At 39.5% G+C, this 20181-nt stretch overlaps 1 protein-coding gene across 1 annotated transcript; it reads left to right on the forward strand.

Annotated features, from left to right (window-relative positions):
* The first annotated feature begins 58 nt into the window (after positions 1–58).
* On the forward strand, positions 59–19626 carry WDR1 (WD repeat domain 1). Its single transcript, XM_069856311.1, has 15 exons — positions 59–299; positions 484–605; positions 4432–4522; positions 6663–6810; positions 8184–8364; positions 10189–10266; positions 10999–11079; positions 11198–11431; positions 13371–13458; positions 14638–14794; positions 15444–15531; positions 16219–16329; positions 16769–16942; positions 17809–17953; positions 18253–19626. The coding sequence occupies exons 1-15, from the start codon at positions 284–286 to the stop codon at positions 18360–18362; spliced, it is 1824 nt and encodes a 607-aa protein (XP_069712412.1). The 5' UTR covers positions 59–283; the 3' UTR covers positions 18363–19626.
* Positions 19627–20181: the final 555 nt, after the last annotated feature.

A 20181-nucleotide genomic window follows, 5' to 3' on the forward strand; every position in this document is an offset into this window, starting at 1 on the left:
GGCCGCCTCGCGCCCCCGCCCCCGCCGGACCCGACGGCATTTCCGGGGGCGGGAGCGGGGCGCGGGCCGGCGGGGAGCGGCGCGCGAGCAGAGTTGACTATATATGGTCAAAGGCAGGGGAGAGCGGCGGGCCGCGCGCGCGCTTCCTGGTTCGGAGCCGCCGCGGGGCTGAGGCGGCGGCGCCAGGAGGCAGAGGCCGGTCCGTCGGTCCGTGAGCGGCGGGGCCCCCGCAGCCCTTCCTTCCCGCCGCCGCTGCTGCTGCTGTTCTAACAAGTGGGCGAAGATGCCGTACGAGATCAGTAAGACCGTGGGGCGAGGCTGGTGGCGGGGGAGGAGGGGAACCGGGGCGGTGGCGGTGAGGGGAGCGATGCGGGGCCTCGCAACAAGTGACGGCCCCGGGGCGTGGGGCTGCGTCCGGGGACGGGGAGAAGAAGTAAAAGGTTTTGATTCCAGCCACCCCCTCCCCCTCTTCTCTTCCCGTAGAAAAAGTGTTCGCCAGCCTCCCGCAGGTCGAACGAGGTGTTTCCAAAATTATCGGCGGCGATCCTAAGGGCAACAATTTTCTTTATACCAATGGAAAGTGCGTCGTCATCAGAAACGTTGATGTAATGTATCTTCGTCTATGTTGTTTCTCACTACGGAGCTTTCGTTAAGTTTCATTTTGCTTCCCAGCCCTTCTTCTTTAATAGGCTGCGCTTCGTTCCCACTCGGTGATTCCGGCTGGGGCCGCAGGTTTGTGGTCAGCAGCAGGGGAGTGAGCAGGGTGTGTGACTCAGGCGCAACCCCTGGGCAGAGCCTGTAGAACCCTGTAGAAAATCCCCGTAAGATGTGCGGATCTCCCTCCTCTTGCAAAAGATTTGTGGAGGAGAGACTGATGGGTTCTGGTTGGCCCTGTTTATCTTCTTAAGTATCACTGTTAGAAGTTGAGCTTTGTGTCTGCCTGATAAATGAGCCCTTTGCTCTGTTGGGCCTTCAGCTTGTGAGAGAAGCATGCAAATATTTCCAAACGCCTATCTTCAAATGCATCGTGCTGCAGCTTCTCCTTCCCTGCCCCCCTCACTCTAGGAATCTAAACAGTTGCCAGTTACTTGGCTCCGGGGCAAGCTGTCTGTGTGTTGAGTTCTCAGCCCTGATCGTAGGAAACTTTGCTCATCCATTTAATGTTAGAAAGCCCCAGTTAGTGTTTTCAGTGGTGTGGAGGTTTGGGGTTGTTTTTTTCCTTCTCTGATGGTAACTAGAAAATTAAGCGAATTATTTAATTTATTTTTTTTCAAAGAAAACATCCATTTGAAAAATACGGAGGAAGCAGTTCATGTCTATGCTATTGGCTAGCTGCTGGTCTTCAAAAAATGCTTTCCTGCATAGTAGATACTTTTTTAGAAAATCAAATTCTCCCCTAGATTTGGCCGGCAGTGAAGAGGGCTGCTGGGGAAGCAGGTTGTACCTCTGAAATTTCTAGGTCTCCACAAAACCAGATTTGTTTATGGCTGTCTCTGTAAATCACCTTTGTATACTGAATTTTTATGAGCTGTTTTCCTTATTTATCTCATCACCTCTGCTATATTCAGACATTTCTTTACTGTCATGCAGTAATATAGAAATGCTACTAATAACTTCATTCCTCACAAATTTCTTGTTTGATAAGTTTAAATTCAACCACTTAAAGTGAAAAATGAGCTTGCACTGTGGTTTCAGTGTCTCAATATAATGTTGTGATAGTGTTTTGCTCTTGGAATGAAGAAAAGTTCAATTTTCTGAAGCCAGAAGCTCCAATTAAACACTGTAATGGCACACAGTGTGATGAGAGAAGAGAGAAAAGCCACTATACTTACACTGCAGCTTTTGCCCAAGTTATGGATTGTACTGTCATTAGTGCTCATCTGACCCTATTTTGGTGGTTAAATTGGAAGAAAACAATTTGCTTTTATCTTCCTGCATCAGCTCACTGAAGATTTGCCCAGTGGAAATGTTAGTCCTAGCATGAGTCAGAACAGGCAAGGTGGGATTATGGAAATTCAAATATAGGCTGTTTAAACTCTCAAGGGTGGTTGAGGATGGAGGTCATGAATCCTTCGGTTTTATGGTGTTATTCATGCTGATATGTAGACTTACCTAACTGGCAGGGAGAGTCTGCTACTGTTAATAATTGGCAGGTGGTACTCTGCAGGCAACTACAAAATGTGTTCTAGCAGTGACACAGAAAGTGAGCAAAGCCTGTACTGTGGCCTTTGTGTTGGAGAATGCTGTGTTTTGTTTGTAACCTGACTTGGAAGCATGGCTCATTTCAGTTGAGAGCCATGCTTTCTCTGAATAATGTAGAATCACAGAGTGATAGAGACTGAAAGGTCCTCCAGAGTTTTTTCAGTTCAGCCTGGAAAAAGCCTGTATAACAGTTTGAAGCCGGCAAATTAAATACTGGGAGGTCCATGTGTAATCTCTCCATGAACAGTTTTGCGATGGAATGGTTGTTGTCTAGTTAAGAAAACACACCATCAAAATGCAGAAGTCGTCTGAAGCTATCTAGTATTAGCTTATCAGTAGCGATGAATATAGCATTCAGGGTTAACGCTTGATCTTTGCGCATAAGCTAGACACTTAGTCTAATGAGCAAAAAGTCCTGGACCAGTGCTGGAAAAGCACTGTGAGTCAGAAGGACTAGTGATATTTGTAAGGTTTCATACCTCATTAATATTTTATAGTCTTCATGGTTCTAAACCTACTTCGAAGCTTGGAGCTTCAACTGATCACTTTCGTATGTGGCTTTGGTTTCAGTGTTGAATCTAATACTAGGTACTGCATTTGTCCCAGCTAACAGTATAATCTTATTTTAAAACCTCTTTAGAAGCGGGGATTTTTTGCAGTTTGATATGAAAGACATACAGTTAACATCATTTCTGCTTGTAAAGTCATTTTTTAATTAAATAAATGACATTTAAATTGGTGGCTCTAAATGATTACCTGGTTTCATGAACCTATTTGCTGTATCTTGAATTTAGGACTCTTTCATTTAACCCCCTAGGTCAGTCTCTTAAGTCTGGTCTCTTGTCTTAGTTTCCTGGACTCCTGGAGATTCTTGCTGTAAAACTGCAGCTATTAATGTATGCCACCACTAAAGAGGACAGGAGGAAGAGGGCTTGAGGTCCCAGAACTTGCAGCTATAGCATGGGAAAAGTATCATCTTGCTTAGAGAAAATCCAGTTGCACACAAAATGGAGAGTGACATGCATGCTGTAAATGCAGATGACTGTGACTAGTAGGGCTATAACATGTACAAGCAATGTATAAAAGCAGGAATGAAAGAGGTGTTTCTTGTGTGAGTAAGCTGTATTCTGTCTCCTGGGATGTAACAGTACTGCTGTAGCGAGAACTATAGCAAGCAGGAGACTGCTTTCTAATGCAGAGCAGGTGTTTTAGTTTTCCCTGATTGGATGGTTAAGTTGTAGCATAATGTCAGATGGTTTTTCTGGTTTGGTTGAATAAATCTTACTGTGGCAATCAAAATGGGCTTTTGTTTTCACCTTGTGAATCAGGTTTCTGGAGGTGGAAGATACCAGCCAACTGGTAGGAAAAAAGTTTTCTCAGGAGTAGTGTATTACGGCTGTAGCATATATGCACTGTATTTGAAATGTGCAGAATGGCTTTTTTATACAGTTAACTTGAGACTGATTTTTGCCTCGATGTCATCCTGTTTTGATTTGTGTGGCACCTCAGTAGTGTAACACTACTGATCTTTCTGAGACCTTGAGTTGGTTTTATTGTCCAGCTTGAAGCATCTGAAAATGTGTTGAAAACTGAAGAGGTAAAATTGAGGGAGTGGCAGTGCATTCTGGTACAGCTCTTGACACTAGAGAAAATATCTTTTCCTCTGCTAGCCTACTAGCTTTTTAAACAGATTGCAGTGAGCAAGAAAGAGCAAGTCTTGCACGCGTCATTGAGTGATCTTGAGTATGTGGTGGTGATTAATGGCTGTGCAGTGTAGTTAACTGTATACTTAATTTTCATACTTGGTTATAGTAGAACTTCTGAATGTTTGCTGCAATGCACAGCTCGTGTTCAGTATTCTTCTCTGGTAACTGCCTGACCTGGGCTAGCCCCATATAAAGAAAGCCCAATGCCTGGCCTGTTATTTTGCAGAGTGTTTTTCTACTTTTCAGCAGCCATTGGAGATGAAAGGGTCCCAGCCGGCCTCCCTGTTAGAGGAAGTACTTTGTGTTGGTTGTTACAAATTAGTGTGTTGTTTTAGGGCTACTGGACAGCAGCATTCTGCAATGTGTACTGCACTGTCTGTTTTAGGCAGCTCAGTTTAAGCTGGGAGGAAGGCTATGAATGGACGAGTGCAAGGAGAAATTCTGAATTTTGTGTTAGAATGTCTGATTTTATTCCTTTGAAAACCAGGAAGTACAACTTAGTAACTTTTTTCCTTTAAACTAGAATCCTGCAGTTGCTGACATCTACACTGAACATGCCCATCAGGTTGTAGTTGCCAAGTATGCTCCCAGTGGATTCTACATAGCATCTGGAGGTAAAGTATTAGTGCACATGTTGCCTAAATGTGTGGACATAACTGTTTAAGTGCTTGATGCAAAGCTTGCTGCAAAACGGAGTAGTAACACTTCACTGTTGTGTAGAGTATGCATAGCCAATGGGGCATGTTTCAGTGGAATTACATATACATGCCTGAGGGAGGAGCGATTTCTATGGTTGTTACTCTAACCTTTTTCCTTTGTTGGCTTCCTGCATATTATAGCTGTATTAGAATATGTATCTTTTGAGTACTGGAGAAGCTTTAAGAGCACTGACAGCACAGCTTTTTTTTTGTGCCTTTTTCCTTCTCCCCACCTGAAAGGAACCAGAGCCAGGATTTTCCTGGCTCAGTCTTGTGACTGGACCATATGTCAAATGGAATACCTTCTTGAAATCCACTTTGCATTCTTTGTTCTACAGACTTGATGTTGTGGGTTTGATCTATATTTAACCCTCAGAATAGCCAACTGTTTAGTACTTGTAACCTTGTAGATTTTCATTCCTCAGTAAGCAAGCATTAATATGTACGTAGCCCGATCTCTGAAGAAGTTTTTTCATTAATGATCAGCTTAAGGAAGCTTCTTGTTCCTAGGAGAATATTCAGTTGACTTTTTTCAGAAGTTGTCTGTCATAACAGAGTAAATGAGTTTTGGCTGCATTATTTCCCTTAAAAAGTGTCTTCTGTATGTCATTTATAAATAGTTTTGTGATACTGCTGAGCATGGGGTCTGAAGATAGCATCAGGCTGTTTAAGCTGTTTCTAAGTATAACATGTAAGATTCATTTCTCTGTCTATAAATCTGCATTAGCCGTGCAACCTGCATTAATACTTCATCTGCTTGATGAGACAGACTTTTGGCAATATGCTTTATGGCTTTTATGGTAATTTCTCTTACTGCAGTCATAACACATGTTGTAATGGGAGATACCTCAAAGTTAAAGCTATATGTGTCCTGTCTATTAATAGATGGAGCGAACAATTAGGTTTTGAAGGCCATGTTAGAATTTGTTATTGAAGCAGAATTTTCAATATCAAATGGAAGATTCTGCATCTGTCCTTTTTGCAGAAGTGGAGAAGATGAGTTCATGATCAGGTCTTAAAGGTACAGAGTTGCTCTGTGTTTAAGTTGAACTGTAAAAATGCACCAATAAATGGTGAACAGAACTCAAAGACGTTCTGCTGAGGTGAAAGGTATATATTTTAGCATGTGGCTTATCGAAACAGTGGCTTTTATGAAAGGTGCCTTACACACAGTATTTGCTATGTGCATTTCATTAGAGATGTGTAAACCCATTGGTGTATAGAACAATTCATCTGGTTACAATGCTGCACTACAGTACTTGCTCTGAATAGAAGCAAGCTCTAGGGATGTGTAATAGCGAAAGGAAACAGTGGCAAAGGACACTTCCATTACATTGAGTATTAAATTATGACCTGTGCTATGTCTACTGCTTGTGACGTTACTATTTTTGAATATTCTGTTGGATTCCTCTGTAATCCAGACAGTGCAGGTATCCACAGACAACATTTAGGTATATATATATATGCTTCTGTGTAGAAAAAGTACACTGAGTGCATATGGAGTCTGTTCTATGGGTAGAAATGTCTTTGTATGATTGTGTACCTGGTATGCATATGCAGAATGGGTCTGCGTTGAAGGCGCAAAAAGGCTGCGGTATGAATTTAGTGCATCAGCTTGCTTTCCTACTGTAGATGCAGATTAGCTTTCTTGCCAATGAAGTGTGGGTAAATTGTCTTTTAGCTTCTGGGGAGGGGTTGGGGCTGGCTTGGGATTTTTGTAACAGATATTTAACACCTATCAGCTGATAACATTATAGTTCCTACCCTCTAACTGTGTAATTTTTTGATGTCTGTTCACAGAAGTTGGCTGCAACTGGTGTATTTATTGCTGCATGTCTCAAATGTTAATATCGGATTAAAAAAAATCCAGTGGAACAGACGTAGTCTTCAGCATTCCTAAATCAAGTGATTTGTAGTTAATTGTAGTAGGGTAAGATGATAGGTCTCTAGTCCAAGTGTTTAGTGTAGCAGAAAATCTGTATCCTGGCAGATTCCAGAGTCATGTGACTGGGCCATGCTGGAGCAACAATAGTTATATTCTATTTTATTATGGCAGATGTCTCTGGAAAGCTGAGAATCTGGGATACTACACAGAAGGAACATATACTGAAGTATGAATATCAGCCATTTGCAGGAAAAATAAAGGACCTTGCTTGGACTGAAGACAGCAAGAGAATTGCTGTGGTTGGAGAAGGAAGGGAAAAGTGAGTAATACTTTTGAATGTGTGTATGTCTGTGTAGGTATAAACATACATATACTGTAAACCCTTTTATCTTAACAAAGTGGGTCCTTTGCAGAAAGCTTAGTTCTTCAAGGGATGCAAATCATGACCTGTTCCATGTTTAAACTTTAGATTGCTGCTGTTCCACAGCAGAGTTCTTCGTGCAATATTTGACAGCAGTAGAACTACATGGAAAATACAGTTCTATTAGAATTGTTCACCTCAAAATTGTAAGGGTCTTTTTAGATGTGGATATTGCATTCAGTGATAGCTGTTGACTATGCCTTTTGGTGGATTTTTTTTTTGTCTAATTCTGTTAGAGTAAGAAGGGAGAAATACAAGACAATTCTCCCAAATTGAGAGAGCATGATTTAATAAGAGTTAAACTTTTTCCTTTTTTTAATCTCAATTTTCTAAGCAATATTTTTAGGCTTTATTATGTTAAATAAAAGAAAATCACAACCAGTTGCCTATCTAATGAGGCACCCGTTGCGGTCAGGCTTATGTTCTTTCTTTAGTGTTTAAAGTCTGACAGATCTTTAAAGCAGAATCCAGGCAAGGTAGTTGTGTGCCAAAGGGTCTGCAAAACATAATGTGGTCCTGTTCTCTGACCCTCTGCACCCTTATTTAATCAGTCATGTACTGTGTCCTAATGTTAGAGGGAGGTTCTTTGTCCTCCATCCCTACCTACCCATGGGTAGACTCTATATACGTTTGTTCTACCTCAAAAGCACTGCCAGTTTCCAGTTACGTAGATGCACTTGAAATCTAGAATTTTCCTGAAGTAAGTCTATAGAACCCTTTTTTAATAGCAATGCTCTGGCAGTTTAATTCCACTGTACTGATTATACTTATTTATGTTTTAAGGTGAATTAAAGTAAGAACTGACAAGTGCTGTTAGAACTCTTCTTCCTTAAAGCCCTAAGTAATAAAAGTTGTAAGAGTGATGATATCTAATCTAGGCTAAATAATCAAATAAATGATCTGATGTCATTGTTATTCTAGCTTTCTGCATCCTGTGTAGTGACTAGGCAGATGGTATAACTTACTGCTTTATTGATAAACTGACTGACTTGCTGAATAGTATCTTTTGGATCTCTGAGTTTTGGAAGCTTTGTACATAAAACTTCCTTGTCTGTCCCCTTCAGAAAGCGTCCTCTATTGACGATTAGATTCTCTCTCCAGTAAGATCTCAAATATCCTTGTGGGAACTATGATGCGCTTGCATGAGATTAACAAGATGACCTAATTTCTTATATTTAGAGTGCACTCAAATCTGCTGTTTACAGATGCTTAAGGAGTTAATCTACATCTAACTTCTATGAATTGTAGCTATTGTGTGCTTTTCTGACTAGATTTGGAGCAGTGTTCCTGTGGGATAGTGGTTCTTCTGTTGGTGAGATTACTGGGCACAACAAAGTGATCAATAGCGTGGACATTAAACAAACGAGACCATATCGTCTGGCAACTGGCAGTGATGACAACTGTGCTGCTTTCTTTGAGGGACCGCCATTCAAGTTCAAGTTTACACTAAGTGTGAGTTTAAGTTTAATTGTGGTTCTGTTAAAATGTGCGTCAGGTTGGTGATTCTGTGATTCTAAGTTGACTAAAAGCTTTCCAACAAGCTTGCAGTTCTTCTCACAACTAGCTATTACAAAAGAAGCTCTTAGCTCTCTCCTTTGAGGCACAGTTAAGTGGCTTTCTTGAATCAGTGTATAACTGAAGGCTTGTCTGAGGCCAAGAAAACTGAAATAAATGATGAAGAATACCTGAAGTGGGTTTTTTCAATTTATTTGTTTTTTTTCCTTTTTTATGACTCTTATTCTGTAACTTTAGTAGGATGTTTCTTTGTCTCTGTATAGAGTTTATCAGTACTCTCAAAGGTACTTGATTCAAGAAAATGTGTGGTGGTATGAATGGAATTTTCCAATCTGCTTAAGAGTGCTCCAGTCTGAAATCCCTGAGTAGCTTGCAAAGGTGGAGTGTTGGTGTTTGAAAAATGTAACTGATTTCTACAATAAGGAATGGATATGTAACTTCTGTGGTCAGTTTGCTGTTTTTAGATTCCTTTTTCGCTTTGTTTCTTGTTCTGTTAGTTAAGTCTCTTGTAAATGAAACAAAGCCTGGAACTAACGTGTTTAGAATGTTCTTTGTTACTTGAGGCCAAAGAAAATAAAAAGCCAACAGCTTCTGCAGCTGTATCTGATGGTAGAAGACATGTCTCTTGCCACCAAAGTAGTATTGCAGAGCTACTGGATGTTACTGCAGTAGTAAATTTGAAGTGTTTAGTTCTTATTTTTTTTTTTGTAAAAACAGAGTAGTAGGCCTTTTATCTTAAGTATGTGCCTTGAGCCAATCTTCATAGACTGACTTTAGGAAAGATTCTGTTCTTGTTCTAGAAAAGGAATTGTTTTGAACTCTGCAATCCAGTGAAATGATGTAGTTGCCTAATATATTTCTGAACTTAAGTTGATACTTTTGTTTTGCTAAGCTGGTTCTTTTGGAACTCTGAAGTCCAAGTTGCTTACCAGTGCTGCTTAGACTGGTATGTGATGCAATTTTCCTTTTAAAGTGATATTTGAGTTGATGTTATGGGATTCTGGTGCAGGCTTTTATATGGCTTTAGATTAGAGCTTGAGGTATTCGTATCATCAGGGAAAAAAAAAATCTATAGTTAAAGAAAGTAGGTTAGAACTTGCCTTTCATAATGCTAAAAATAGTCTCTCAAATCTCTTTGCATGGGAGCTTTGGCCTCATTGTGATGCTTCCTTACTTAACGCGTGTTTTCTAGATAACATGGTTTGAATAGTCTCCTATTCATAAATAATCTATTTGAGGACAGTACATCAGTCTTGCCTGGTTACTTGACAGAGCTACCACTAATGCAGTCTTCCAGAAATGGAGTTCCACTAAAACAATTCATTCTTCACGCCTGTGTTTTTTACAAGAAGAATGATGAAGTACTTTTTTGTGTATGTAACTTGCTTGTGCAATGAAGCAAGACTAGTGAAAATCTGGAGAATGTTGCAAAAGAGCTCAGTGACCAGAGGGGATGAATCCTCTGTTTGCAGCTAAGGATTTTTTTCCTACCTGTCCCCAAAACTGGGTAATTGTTCGCCTGGTATTGTGATAAGTTGTTTGATCTACATTAGTATTGATGTCAAAGTTTCTTCCGTGGACTGTCCTTGATCCCATGCTCCTCTTCAGGTAGAGGCTCTGTAGCAATTCTCCACAGCTGGCATCTCCTACACAGCTAATTTATAGCTCATGTGTAAGAGAATGTTATTGCTACTGGATTTTGTTCTATGTGAAAAGATCTGTTCTTGTTTTGTGTGCTGATTCTTTCTTTTGTTCCTACAGGACCATACACGGTTTGTGAACTGTGTGAGGTTTTCTCATGATGGGAACAGATTTGCTACAGCTAGTGCAGATGGCCAGGTAAAAACCAAGAAACTCCTTTTGTAGTGATTTTAACAGGAGAAGATTCTTGGTGTGTTTGGGTGTAGAATTAGTGTTGTAAAATTCATGTTGCTGCTTTTTTCATGCGTAGAAATGACTAGCTTAAACTTTTAAGTATCTGCATATAAAGCTGTAACAACTGATGTCAGTAGTGCTGTTCTTACTCGGCATTTTTTCTCCACTCCATCTCCCTAGCATATTACTACTTTTCCAGATTATTTTGGCAGAAACGTATTAGACTTTTGGAATACGTGTCCTTGTTATGATCCTGAGAAGTCTGGCTGAAATACTGAACTTGTAGATGGTAACTTCATGTGGATTCTGCCCTGATCAAGGCAGACTTGACATTGACACTGTTACATAGGTAGCTTCTCCTTCTAAGAAGGCAGATTCCCGTGACTGCAGTGTTAAGTAGCTGCTGTCACAACAGGAGTAAAAAATGTACCATCTTCCGGAATTTCAGATGTCAGGATGCAGTGTACAAAGTGGCTTACTGCAATTATTTACAATTAATATTTCATTTGTTTAGTCCTGATAACTAAATGCAGGGATAATTATGCCTCTTCTTCACAAATCTAACGTTCAGTAAACCTGCAAGTGTGCTATTAACAAAAGAACAATCTGTGTAGTGCAAATAACAGTATTTCAGTTCTTGGTCTTTTTTGTTACTGCTTTTCCCTCTTAAGTTATATGTCTGTGTGCTCTCTTAAGATTTTTGTCTATGATGGGAAGACTGGAGAGAAAGTGTGTGCTCTTGGTGGAGGCAAAGCTCATGATGGAGGTATTTATGCTGTAAGTATCACTTCATTTGTGCGAATCATCTGTACTGTTTCACAGTTCATGAACTGGGTAATGAAGTCTTGCAATAATAAATGCATTTATTATCTTGTGGTGGCATTTGTTTTTACAGATCAGTTGGAGCCCTGACAGTAGTCAGTTGCTTTCTGCTTCTGGAGATAAAACTGCTAAAATCTGGGATGTTGGTGCTAATTCTGTTGTCAGTACATTTAACATGGGATCAAATGTGTTGGATCAACAGCTGGGTTGTTTGTGGCAAAAAGACCACTTGCTGACTATCTCTCTGTCCGGCTATATCAATTATTTGGACAAGAACAATCCAAATAAGCCTTTACGTGTCATAAAGGTAGGTTAAACTTCTGGTTTTGCACTATTTTCTGCAATAAATGACTCAGTGGTTGAAGTTGTCTAGATGGAATAATAGCTTGAAAAATGGTTTTGTTAAAGTAGCATTGCCAGATGGTCTATGTACAAATGACGCTTACAAGTCACGTCAATCAACAAGTTCAAATGTTATGTGTTTTATACTATGTTTCGTACAAGTATAGACTGATTTTTTTTTTAATTTCAATTAAGGCTCTCATCTTATCTTTCATAGCAGCTTTCAAGCATTCTTGAGATGAGAAAAGAAATACAGCATATATAGAAAATTACCAGTGATGTCTCATATTACCAGAGCTAGTGTATGTTGAACAAGGTGACTAGGATTGCTGTGCAACTGAGCTTTAGTTCTAGTAATTAAAGAGTTCGCTGACACAGCACTCTCATGGGGACTTACATTTTTACATGAACTAGAAACAGATGTCCCAGATTCTTGCTATTGCTGCTATAATTCTAGCAGTTGATTTGGGTATATGACTGTATTTAGTCCTCTTTCCTCAATCATAAAGTGTCTGAAAAGCAAATTTTGTTGATGAAAAGGCCATGAAAGCATTCTGGCCCAGAAGGTCAATGATATTCATGGTGCCTATTCCTTCTTTGCCATTTCCATGTACTGCTCCTTGAAATCTGTCAAATCCATGTCTCTCCAATTTAGAGATGGCATTCTTGTCTCAAAATTAGAGAGATGTGGATTTGGCAGATGGACTGCTCCGTGGATGAGGAATTGACTGGATGGTTGCATTGTGAGCCGTGGTCCATGGCTCAGTACCCAGGTGGAAACCAGTGATGAGTGGTATTCCTCAGGAGCTGGTATTAGGGCTGGTGTTAACATCTTTGTCAGAGGCATAGACAGTGGGATTGAATGCACCCTTAGCAAATTTGTCAACTGTCAAACTGTGTGGCACAGTTGACGTGCCGGAGGGAAGGGATGCCATCCAGAGGGACCCTGACAGGCTTGAGAGGTGGGCCTGTGCTAGCCTCATGAAGTTCAACAAGGCCAAGGGCAGGGTCCTGCACCCAGATCAGGGCAACCCCAAGCACAGTCACAGGCTCAGCTGAGAATGGATTGAGAGTAGCTCTGAAGAGAAGGGTGTGGATGTGTTGGTGGATGAGCAGCTCAACACAAGCTGACAATGTAGGCTTGCAGCCCAGAAAGCCAACTGTATCCTAGGCTGTATCTAAATTGTGGCCAGTAGGTTGAAGGGAGTGATTCTCCTTCTGTACTCCGCAGTAGTGAGACCTCACCTGGAGTACTGCATTCGGTTTTGCAGTCCTCAGCACAGGAAGAATGTGAATATGTTAGGGCAAGTCCAGAGGAGGCCCACGAAGATGGTCAGAAGGCTGGAGCACCTCCCATACAAGGGCACGCTGAGAGAGTTGGACATGCTTAGCCTCGAGAAAAGAAGGCTTTGAGGGAGACTTTATAGCAGCCTTCCAGTACTTAAACAGGGCCTACAGGAAAGCTGGGAAGGGGCTCTTTATCAGGCAGTGCAGGGATAGGATATAGGGTAATGGTTTTAAGGTGAAAGAGGGTAGATTTAGATTAGGTGTTAGGAAGAAATTTTTTAACTGTGCGGATGGTGAGGCACTGGAGAAATCATGGATGTCTTGTCCCTGGAGGTGTTCAAGACCCCATTGGATGAGGCTTTGAGCAACCTGACCTAGCTGGGGTTGTTGGAAGTGGATGGTCTTTTAAGGTCCCTTCCAACCCAAACCAATCTATGAGCAGTTAAATGTTCCTTACTCTTAATTAGTGCTTTGTATTCTGAGTGACTTTTAATGCTTGTGAATAAAATATATTATTTTCTGAATAATCTGTAATTTTACTCAAATAGGCTTGATTTATGTATATGTCAGGATGAAAAATTGCTCGTCAATAACTGTTATTTTTGTCCCATTCACAGGGTCATAGTAAATCAATTCAGTGTCTTACAGTGCATAAAAACGGTGGAAAGTCCTATATTTACTCCGGAAGTAATGATGGTCATATTAATATCCTTTCAAAACCTTCTGTTTATTGTTCACAAGTGAACATTATGTCTAAAGAAGTTAATTCAGCTTTCCCTTAACTCGTGTATTTTACTAGTTGCCTTTAAACTTGCCTGCTAAATAAGTCACTTTTTCATTTCCAGTTGTCACTTTCTCGTAGCCTGTTAGTATGGAGGAGCAAATAAATATATTTAGCCTCTTGTAATTTTCCATGTATTCTGTTATACAGGCAAAATATATATTACTGTCTTTGTTACACGTGGTGGGTAGGTCTTAGCATGTGCTGAAAGGTCCTGTATCTTGTTTTTCAGATGTTCAGGACAAGAAACAAACGCCTGTGGATCTGTCTCTTAACATGCATTTCTGTTCAATTGTGTGCTTTCTGCTCATACTGAGGTGTGGATTTTGTAGTTCTGTGACATGTCTTGTTCTTTATTTTGTATCCCAAATGTCATCAGGCTTTCTCGCTACTGAAGAGAACTTGTACTTCTTAGGAGACTCTATTTCAGTCCTGTTGCTTTGTGGCATAAAACACTGGGAATGCAGCCTGGTTCCCAAAAGATATGTTAAAGGCTGAGGTTGGGATGTGTTCAGCTAGAAGTCTGTTGGCTTTTTGTCAGTGTTCTGAAGCTTGTAAATAAAATCGCGGTCACTTGTCTTGCTTGCCATGATGGGTTAAAATGGTGTTACGTTGGCATAAACCATTAAGAGTTAAGACTTGTTTCTTCTCAAAGCTGTAGTATAGTGTTAATAATTCAGACTGGTGTTAATATGTAATATCAAGGGAAAGCCACTGTTGCAGAGCTTCTAACTAATTCTTTAAAAAGCATTGCTTGTTCTCAGATCTAATGATGATAATTTCAGTATTTGCTACTGGCTGTGTGTCGTAGGTCACTTAGCTTGTTGCAGAACACCAGAGGTTCATTTAATAAGTATTTTTAAGATATGAAGTTGATTGAACTCTGGTGCAGGTTGCCCAGGGACCTTGTAGAGTCCTCATCCCTAGAGATACTCAAAACACAGTGGAATGGGCAGCCTGTTGTAGCTGATACTGATTTGAACAGCAACTACATTTCAAGAGGTTCCTTCTAACTTTAGATAGTCTGTTAGTTATTTAACTTTTTATGATGGTGTATCTGACTGTAGCAACGTCTTCAAATGTTCCTTAATTCCCTTATGCACATTATTGGGATTCTGAAACTGGAGAGAACGATGGCTTTTCTGGGAAAGGCCATACAAACCAGGTTTCTAGAATGGCAGTGGATGAAATGGATCAGCTGGTCACCTGCAGTATGGATGACACTGTGCGCTATACCAACCTTAGCAAAAGGGACTACAGGTTAGTTAAAAGAATTGGTTTTTTATATAGTATTGTAGCCCTAATTTTATTTTACAGCGAGAGCTTTGCTGTTTTGTAAAGAATTGTGTTGCAGTTTATGCAGTTTCTCAGTTACCATGGAAACTGTAGAAATGATTGCTGTGCCAACCTTGCTTTTCTTTGACAAGAAACACATTGCAGGCTTTCCAATTTGTTTCATCGCTTCTACAGGTTAGATAAGAGATCTGCCTTGTTTCAGGTACCTTAGTTAGGAGACTGTTTCATGATTAATAAATACCCAGGAATATTGGTTATAAACTTGATTAGGGGGGTGAAACACAGCTGTTTCTTCATGGAAATCACAATTGAAGCAAAAAACTTCAGAAGAACACTGTTAAGATCACCTAGTTAGGTTTAAAAGATTAGACTTTGGTATAGTAACACTGACTTTCACTTAAACGGTAGTAGCTGATCAAGATGCTAATGCTTTGAACATCAAACAGAAGGAACGTTTGCGGATTACAAGAAAAAAAAAAATTTATGCATGTTATTGATCATTAGTGGATAATTATTTAAATGGACAATTTTAAATAACTGTAGGCATGGAATGATTTCTCTTTTTTCTGCTTTGTCCTTCCTGCTTCTCCACCTTGGCATGCCTTTTTTCCAGTGGCCAGGATGCTGTGAAAATGGATGTTCAACCAAAATGTTTAGCCGTGGGTCCTGGTGGTTATACTATAGTTCTGTGCATCGGACAAGTAAGTGTTAACTTCTAAATTATCAAGATGGTTCCTCTGATAATAGCGTAGTGTATGGTAATGTGATGGTTTCTGACAAACCTACTTAGTGTGGGATTGCTTGCACATCTGCAAAATTTCCTAATAAGAGTTACGGGAAACACAATTGTGATACTGATAGGCTTGTCTTTTTGCATCCTGTACCAATTTAAGTCTTGTATATACATTTAAATTTTACATGATCCCTGTTTTCCATTTGAATTTTAATTTTATTTGTCCATAGTATAGAACTGAATAGGAAATAACCCTTAAAATTTAGTGTTGTAGTGTTAACTTGCTACTAATTTGATCTTGCCTCATTTCCTTTAACAGTGAACCAGGAAGGGAGTAAGCATTTCTAAAAATACTTTCGTCCATGTTTCTTTCATGTTCAAACCAAATGAGGCAAAGCTAAAGGCAGCAGAGCGTGCCCTGCACTACCTAATTTAGAGCACACAAGTACTTCAGCACATTAGTTAGTCACTGCATATAGGCATTTCTTTCTTTTTTTTTTTTTTAAGAGAATGAAACTTCTGTTAAGATCAAAATATAATGAACTTCCAAGCAATGGGAGTGGATTTGTATTTATGACTAAGCAACGTGGCTTAGTCATAGATTTGTATTGGGCACTGTGAAGAAGGGTCTTAGTTTATTGGTTTCTGTTTACAGATTGTCTTGATGAAAGATAAGAAAAAATGTTTTGCTCTTGATGACCTTGGCTATGAGCCAGAAGCTGTAGCCATTCATCCTGGAGGAGGTACTGCAGCAGTGGGAGGAGCGGTAAGGTTGCATTTCCTAGAAGTGTAGTACTTTTGAACACTGGAACTACTAACAGAAGGATTTAGTAGCTGTCAGTGTGTTGTGTTGAATAGTAGGTGGCAGCTGTTAAAAACAACAGTATTGCAGCAAGTAAACAATATGTAATTTGTATTCCTGGGCTTCCGTTCCCCAGGTTCTCCCACCATTATGACCTAATATCTATTTCTTTTTTTATCTTGTATTTGCTGTTTTTACCCAGTGTATGCATAAAAGCAGCAAATTCTAGAAATCGGGTGTGTGTTCTAGACATAGTGGATTGTGGCCAATGTAAATGATAGGTTCCTTAAACAAGTACTACCAGATAGAATTGATGCATAAAGTTCTGAAAACTCAGTAAATCTTCCTCTTTCTATTTTAGTTATTTTTGTATCTTACCTCCTTATTCACTGTTAATTTACAGGATGGGAATGTCCGTTTGTATTCAATCCAAGGAACCTCCTTGAAAAATGATGATAAGACTTTGGAAGCTAAAGGTCCTGTTACTGACCTGGCGTATTCTCACAATGGTGCCTTTCTTGCAGTCTGTGATGCAAACAAAGTTGTCACTGTCTTCAGTGTGGCTGATGGCTATGCGGTAAGAATTGTTTTATCAGGAGGTGTCAAAACAAATTGACTCCATGTCACATCTAAATCTGTTATGGTGAGATAGCATTGCTGGTGACACAATTGTTAAATCATTGATGTCTGTTTGGTGTTTCTGTGACTATCTTTTTACCTGGTGTGGTGTTAGTGTTGCTTTTCGCAGCAGCCTGTGGGAAGCTTGCAGATCATAAGAATATGTGAGGAAGTATGCAGCATAGGTTGGTTACTGGGAAAATACTCAAGCGTGTTTAATGACAAACATATAGTTAAGTGCAGAGGATGTTGGATTTCCACAGGGTAGCACTAGTTAAATACAAAAGATTACAAAGTATGGGTCAGACAAATCACAAAATGCATGCTTGTTGAAGAATTTGTGTGCGTATTTGTAAAATGGACAAGGATACAGGCTCAGTTTGATAAGAATCATGCAGAACAATACAATTTGAATTAAAGCTGAGTTGGCAGTAAAATTCTGCTGGAAAAATGCAAGGTGACCTTTGACCATGTTTCTCTTTTTAAGTAAAAATTGAAGAAATTTTACTTTTAAAAACATCTGTGAGGCTAATTTAAAAGTTTCTAAGAAGAAGTGGTTTGTTACACACGCACTTTACAGATCCAGCTTTCATAGTAAAAGTCAGCATTTTTTTGTAAAAGGTTTGGATTTTATTGGCATGATAAGTCTTAAGTAAAGAGCATAAAATGGAACTGCTGCTTGGCTTAAGGCATCCATCTGCACCTAGGATGTATGTTGTCTGGAGTTTTACAGTAGCATATTGTGATGCTACACATTAAAAACCAGTGATTTCCTGAAGTAGCTTAAACTACTGAAATAATACTGTGTCCCTAACTTCCAAATAGGAACATAACGTCTTTTATGGACACCATGCAAAAATAGTTTGTATTGCCTGGTCACCAGACAATGAACACTTTGCTTCTGGAGGCATGGACATGATGGTATATGTTTGGACTGTAAGTGATCCAGAGACAAGAGTCAAAATACCAGGTATGTTCCCTTCAAAATCTTATTTTTGAAAGTTGCTAGTAGTTCTTGAGATCCAACACGTTACCTGTTTTCTAGAACTAATGTTAAGCAGACCTTTAATGTTCCCAAAATAATTTTGCTTTTTGCTTAATCTCGATCTAGTTACAATGGCCAGGACTCTTTGCTATGTACTCTTGTAGTAACTTTTAAAATGAACTACTAGTATATAATGCAGTTGAAAATTACATTTGGAGTATGTGCTGAAGTTATTGTGTCAGCTTAGTCTGCCTAATTTTCTGTTATTTCCCACTCCCATACAGATGCTCATAGGTTGCACCATGTAAGTGGCTTGGCGTGGTTGGATGAACGCACTCTGGTAACAACATCCCATGATGCTTCTGTCAAAGAGTGGTCTATCTCCTACAATTGAAATAAGCCCTCTCTTTGGAAGGACCGAATCAGGGACTAGAACTACTGCAGTGGAACATAGCATTTCTCTTAAAGAATCTGTATGGGCCTCTGGGTCTGCTGTCATATCCTCATATCTTTACAGGGTGTTCATATCTGTAATTAAATGTACTTTGAAAGCTTTAGCCAGTAACAGTTTGCACATGAAAAGCACTTAAATTATGTCTGGAGCTTAACCTTTGTGCTGAACATTCCAGAGGCAACAGCCGAGCAAGTTGGTGTGAAAGATACAGGCGTGAAAGATTCTCAAACTCAGTCAGTTGTTCTTTCCTAACCAAGAAACATGAGACTGTACAGCATGAGAGTAATACTTCTCATTTTTTCTAATTACAGAACATTTCTGTACTAATGGTCATAGTAAGAGTATTTTAGTTGTGATCTGAAACCAATCAAGCCGTGTGCAGCTACTGTATATTGCTTTGCTTCTCTGTACTGCACAAAACTGTTGCCTCAGATTTTCTCCTCCAGATAACAAAATGGGGTACATGCATAATAAACTTTTATGTATTTCATGTCAAAGCTTTGTGGTTTATTTTAAGGTGGAAGTGTGAGGTTTTGATGTTTTTACTGTTGTGAGTATAATGTTTACAAGTTATCTTTGTGGCAATTTCTTGCTCCAGAAACACGTTTGTTACTTTGAATTAAGAATATCTGGTCATTTCAATGTCAGAGAAAAAAACATTGTTTCAAAGATGAAAGAAATTTTCTGTTTGAAGGAGGAGAAGCATGTTATTGTTGAAAAAATGCAGTACTACCACCTTTTTGAAAATAGAGGAATTAAAGTGAAGCATTGTTATGACTTGAAGTGATTTTTGAGAAGATAGTGTTTGAGTAAGCTTTTACCTGTGCATGTGCAGAACAGTTGCATGGAAGCTGTTGCCTAATGCAAACAGATCATGATCTTGTGTTTAATGTCCTTCTTGCACTCTACAACACATTTAAGTGATTTGAAGCTAACCATCCAGCAAGGGTGAGGGAGGACACTGATGCAAAGTAATAGGAAGATTTATTACCATCTCTAGTGGCCAAAATAAGTTGTTGCTCTGCAGAACTTTGGGAGACTTTTTAAAAAAACTTTGCTAAGTCTTCACCACCACTGCCCCTCCTGTGCTCATTGGTTTTTATTAAGCTTTCCTTTCTGTGTGGACTTGTGTGTTGTTTTTTTATAAATCATACTTCTAATGACACTAATTATACAGCAAATAAAATGCTTTTGCTGCTTCTCATACTGTGGACCATTGCTCAATTGCTGAAAAAAAATTGCCTGTCAAATTACTCTTTCTAAAAGGATAAATGTTGATTCACTTTTAGGAGTGGTGATCAGATGTTCTATGGCATGAAAACCAACTTATGCATTAGAATATTTTGCGTCATGGTTTTTGTGCTTACTGCATTTCTCCATTAGTAATTTTGTGTGTCTGTTTATTAACTATGCCAAGAACAAGAGAAGTTTTGAAAAAGGGCATGTTTGAAATTAAGTATAAGATCCAAATGAACAAGATTTCAGTGTCTAGCTTGTAAAACTTTTTTCTGCTCTTTTTGTTCCGGTCCCTTTGCAATTCATCAATGTATTTTTTTGAGGGAAATGACATAATATTCTGAAGCCTCCTACCACTGCAAGTCTATTCTTTCCTACACATCAGAGCTTGTGCACCATGTCTGAAAGGTGATGTGTCTTTTGATTCCTGGAAGGCCTTGTAATACTCCATGTGGAATGTCAGCTAGAAGCCATGTATTAAGATTTGTGTTTGGATGCTTGCTTGTGGAGGTGGTTGCTCATG

This window comes from Phaenicophaeus curvirostris, chromosome 4 (genome assembly GCF_032191515.1).
Source record: "Phaenicophaeus curvirostris isolate KB17595 chromosome 4, BPBGC_Pcur_1.0, whole genome shotgun sequence".
Lineage (NCBI taxonomy): Eukaryota > Metazoa > Chordata > Aves > Cuculiformes > Cuculidae > Phaenicophaeus > Phaenicophaeus curvirostris.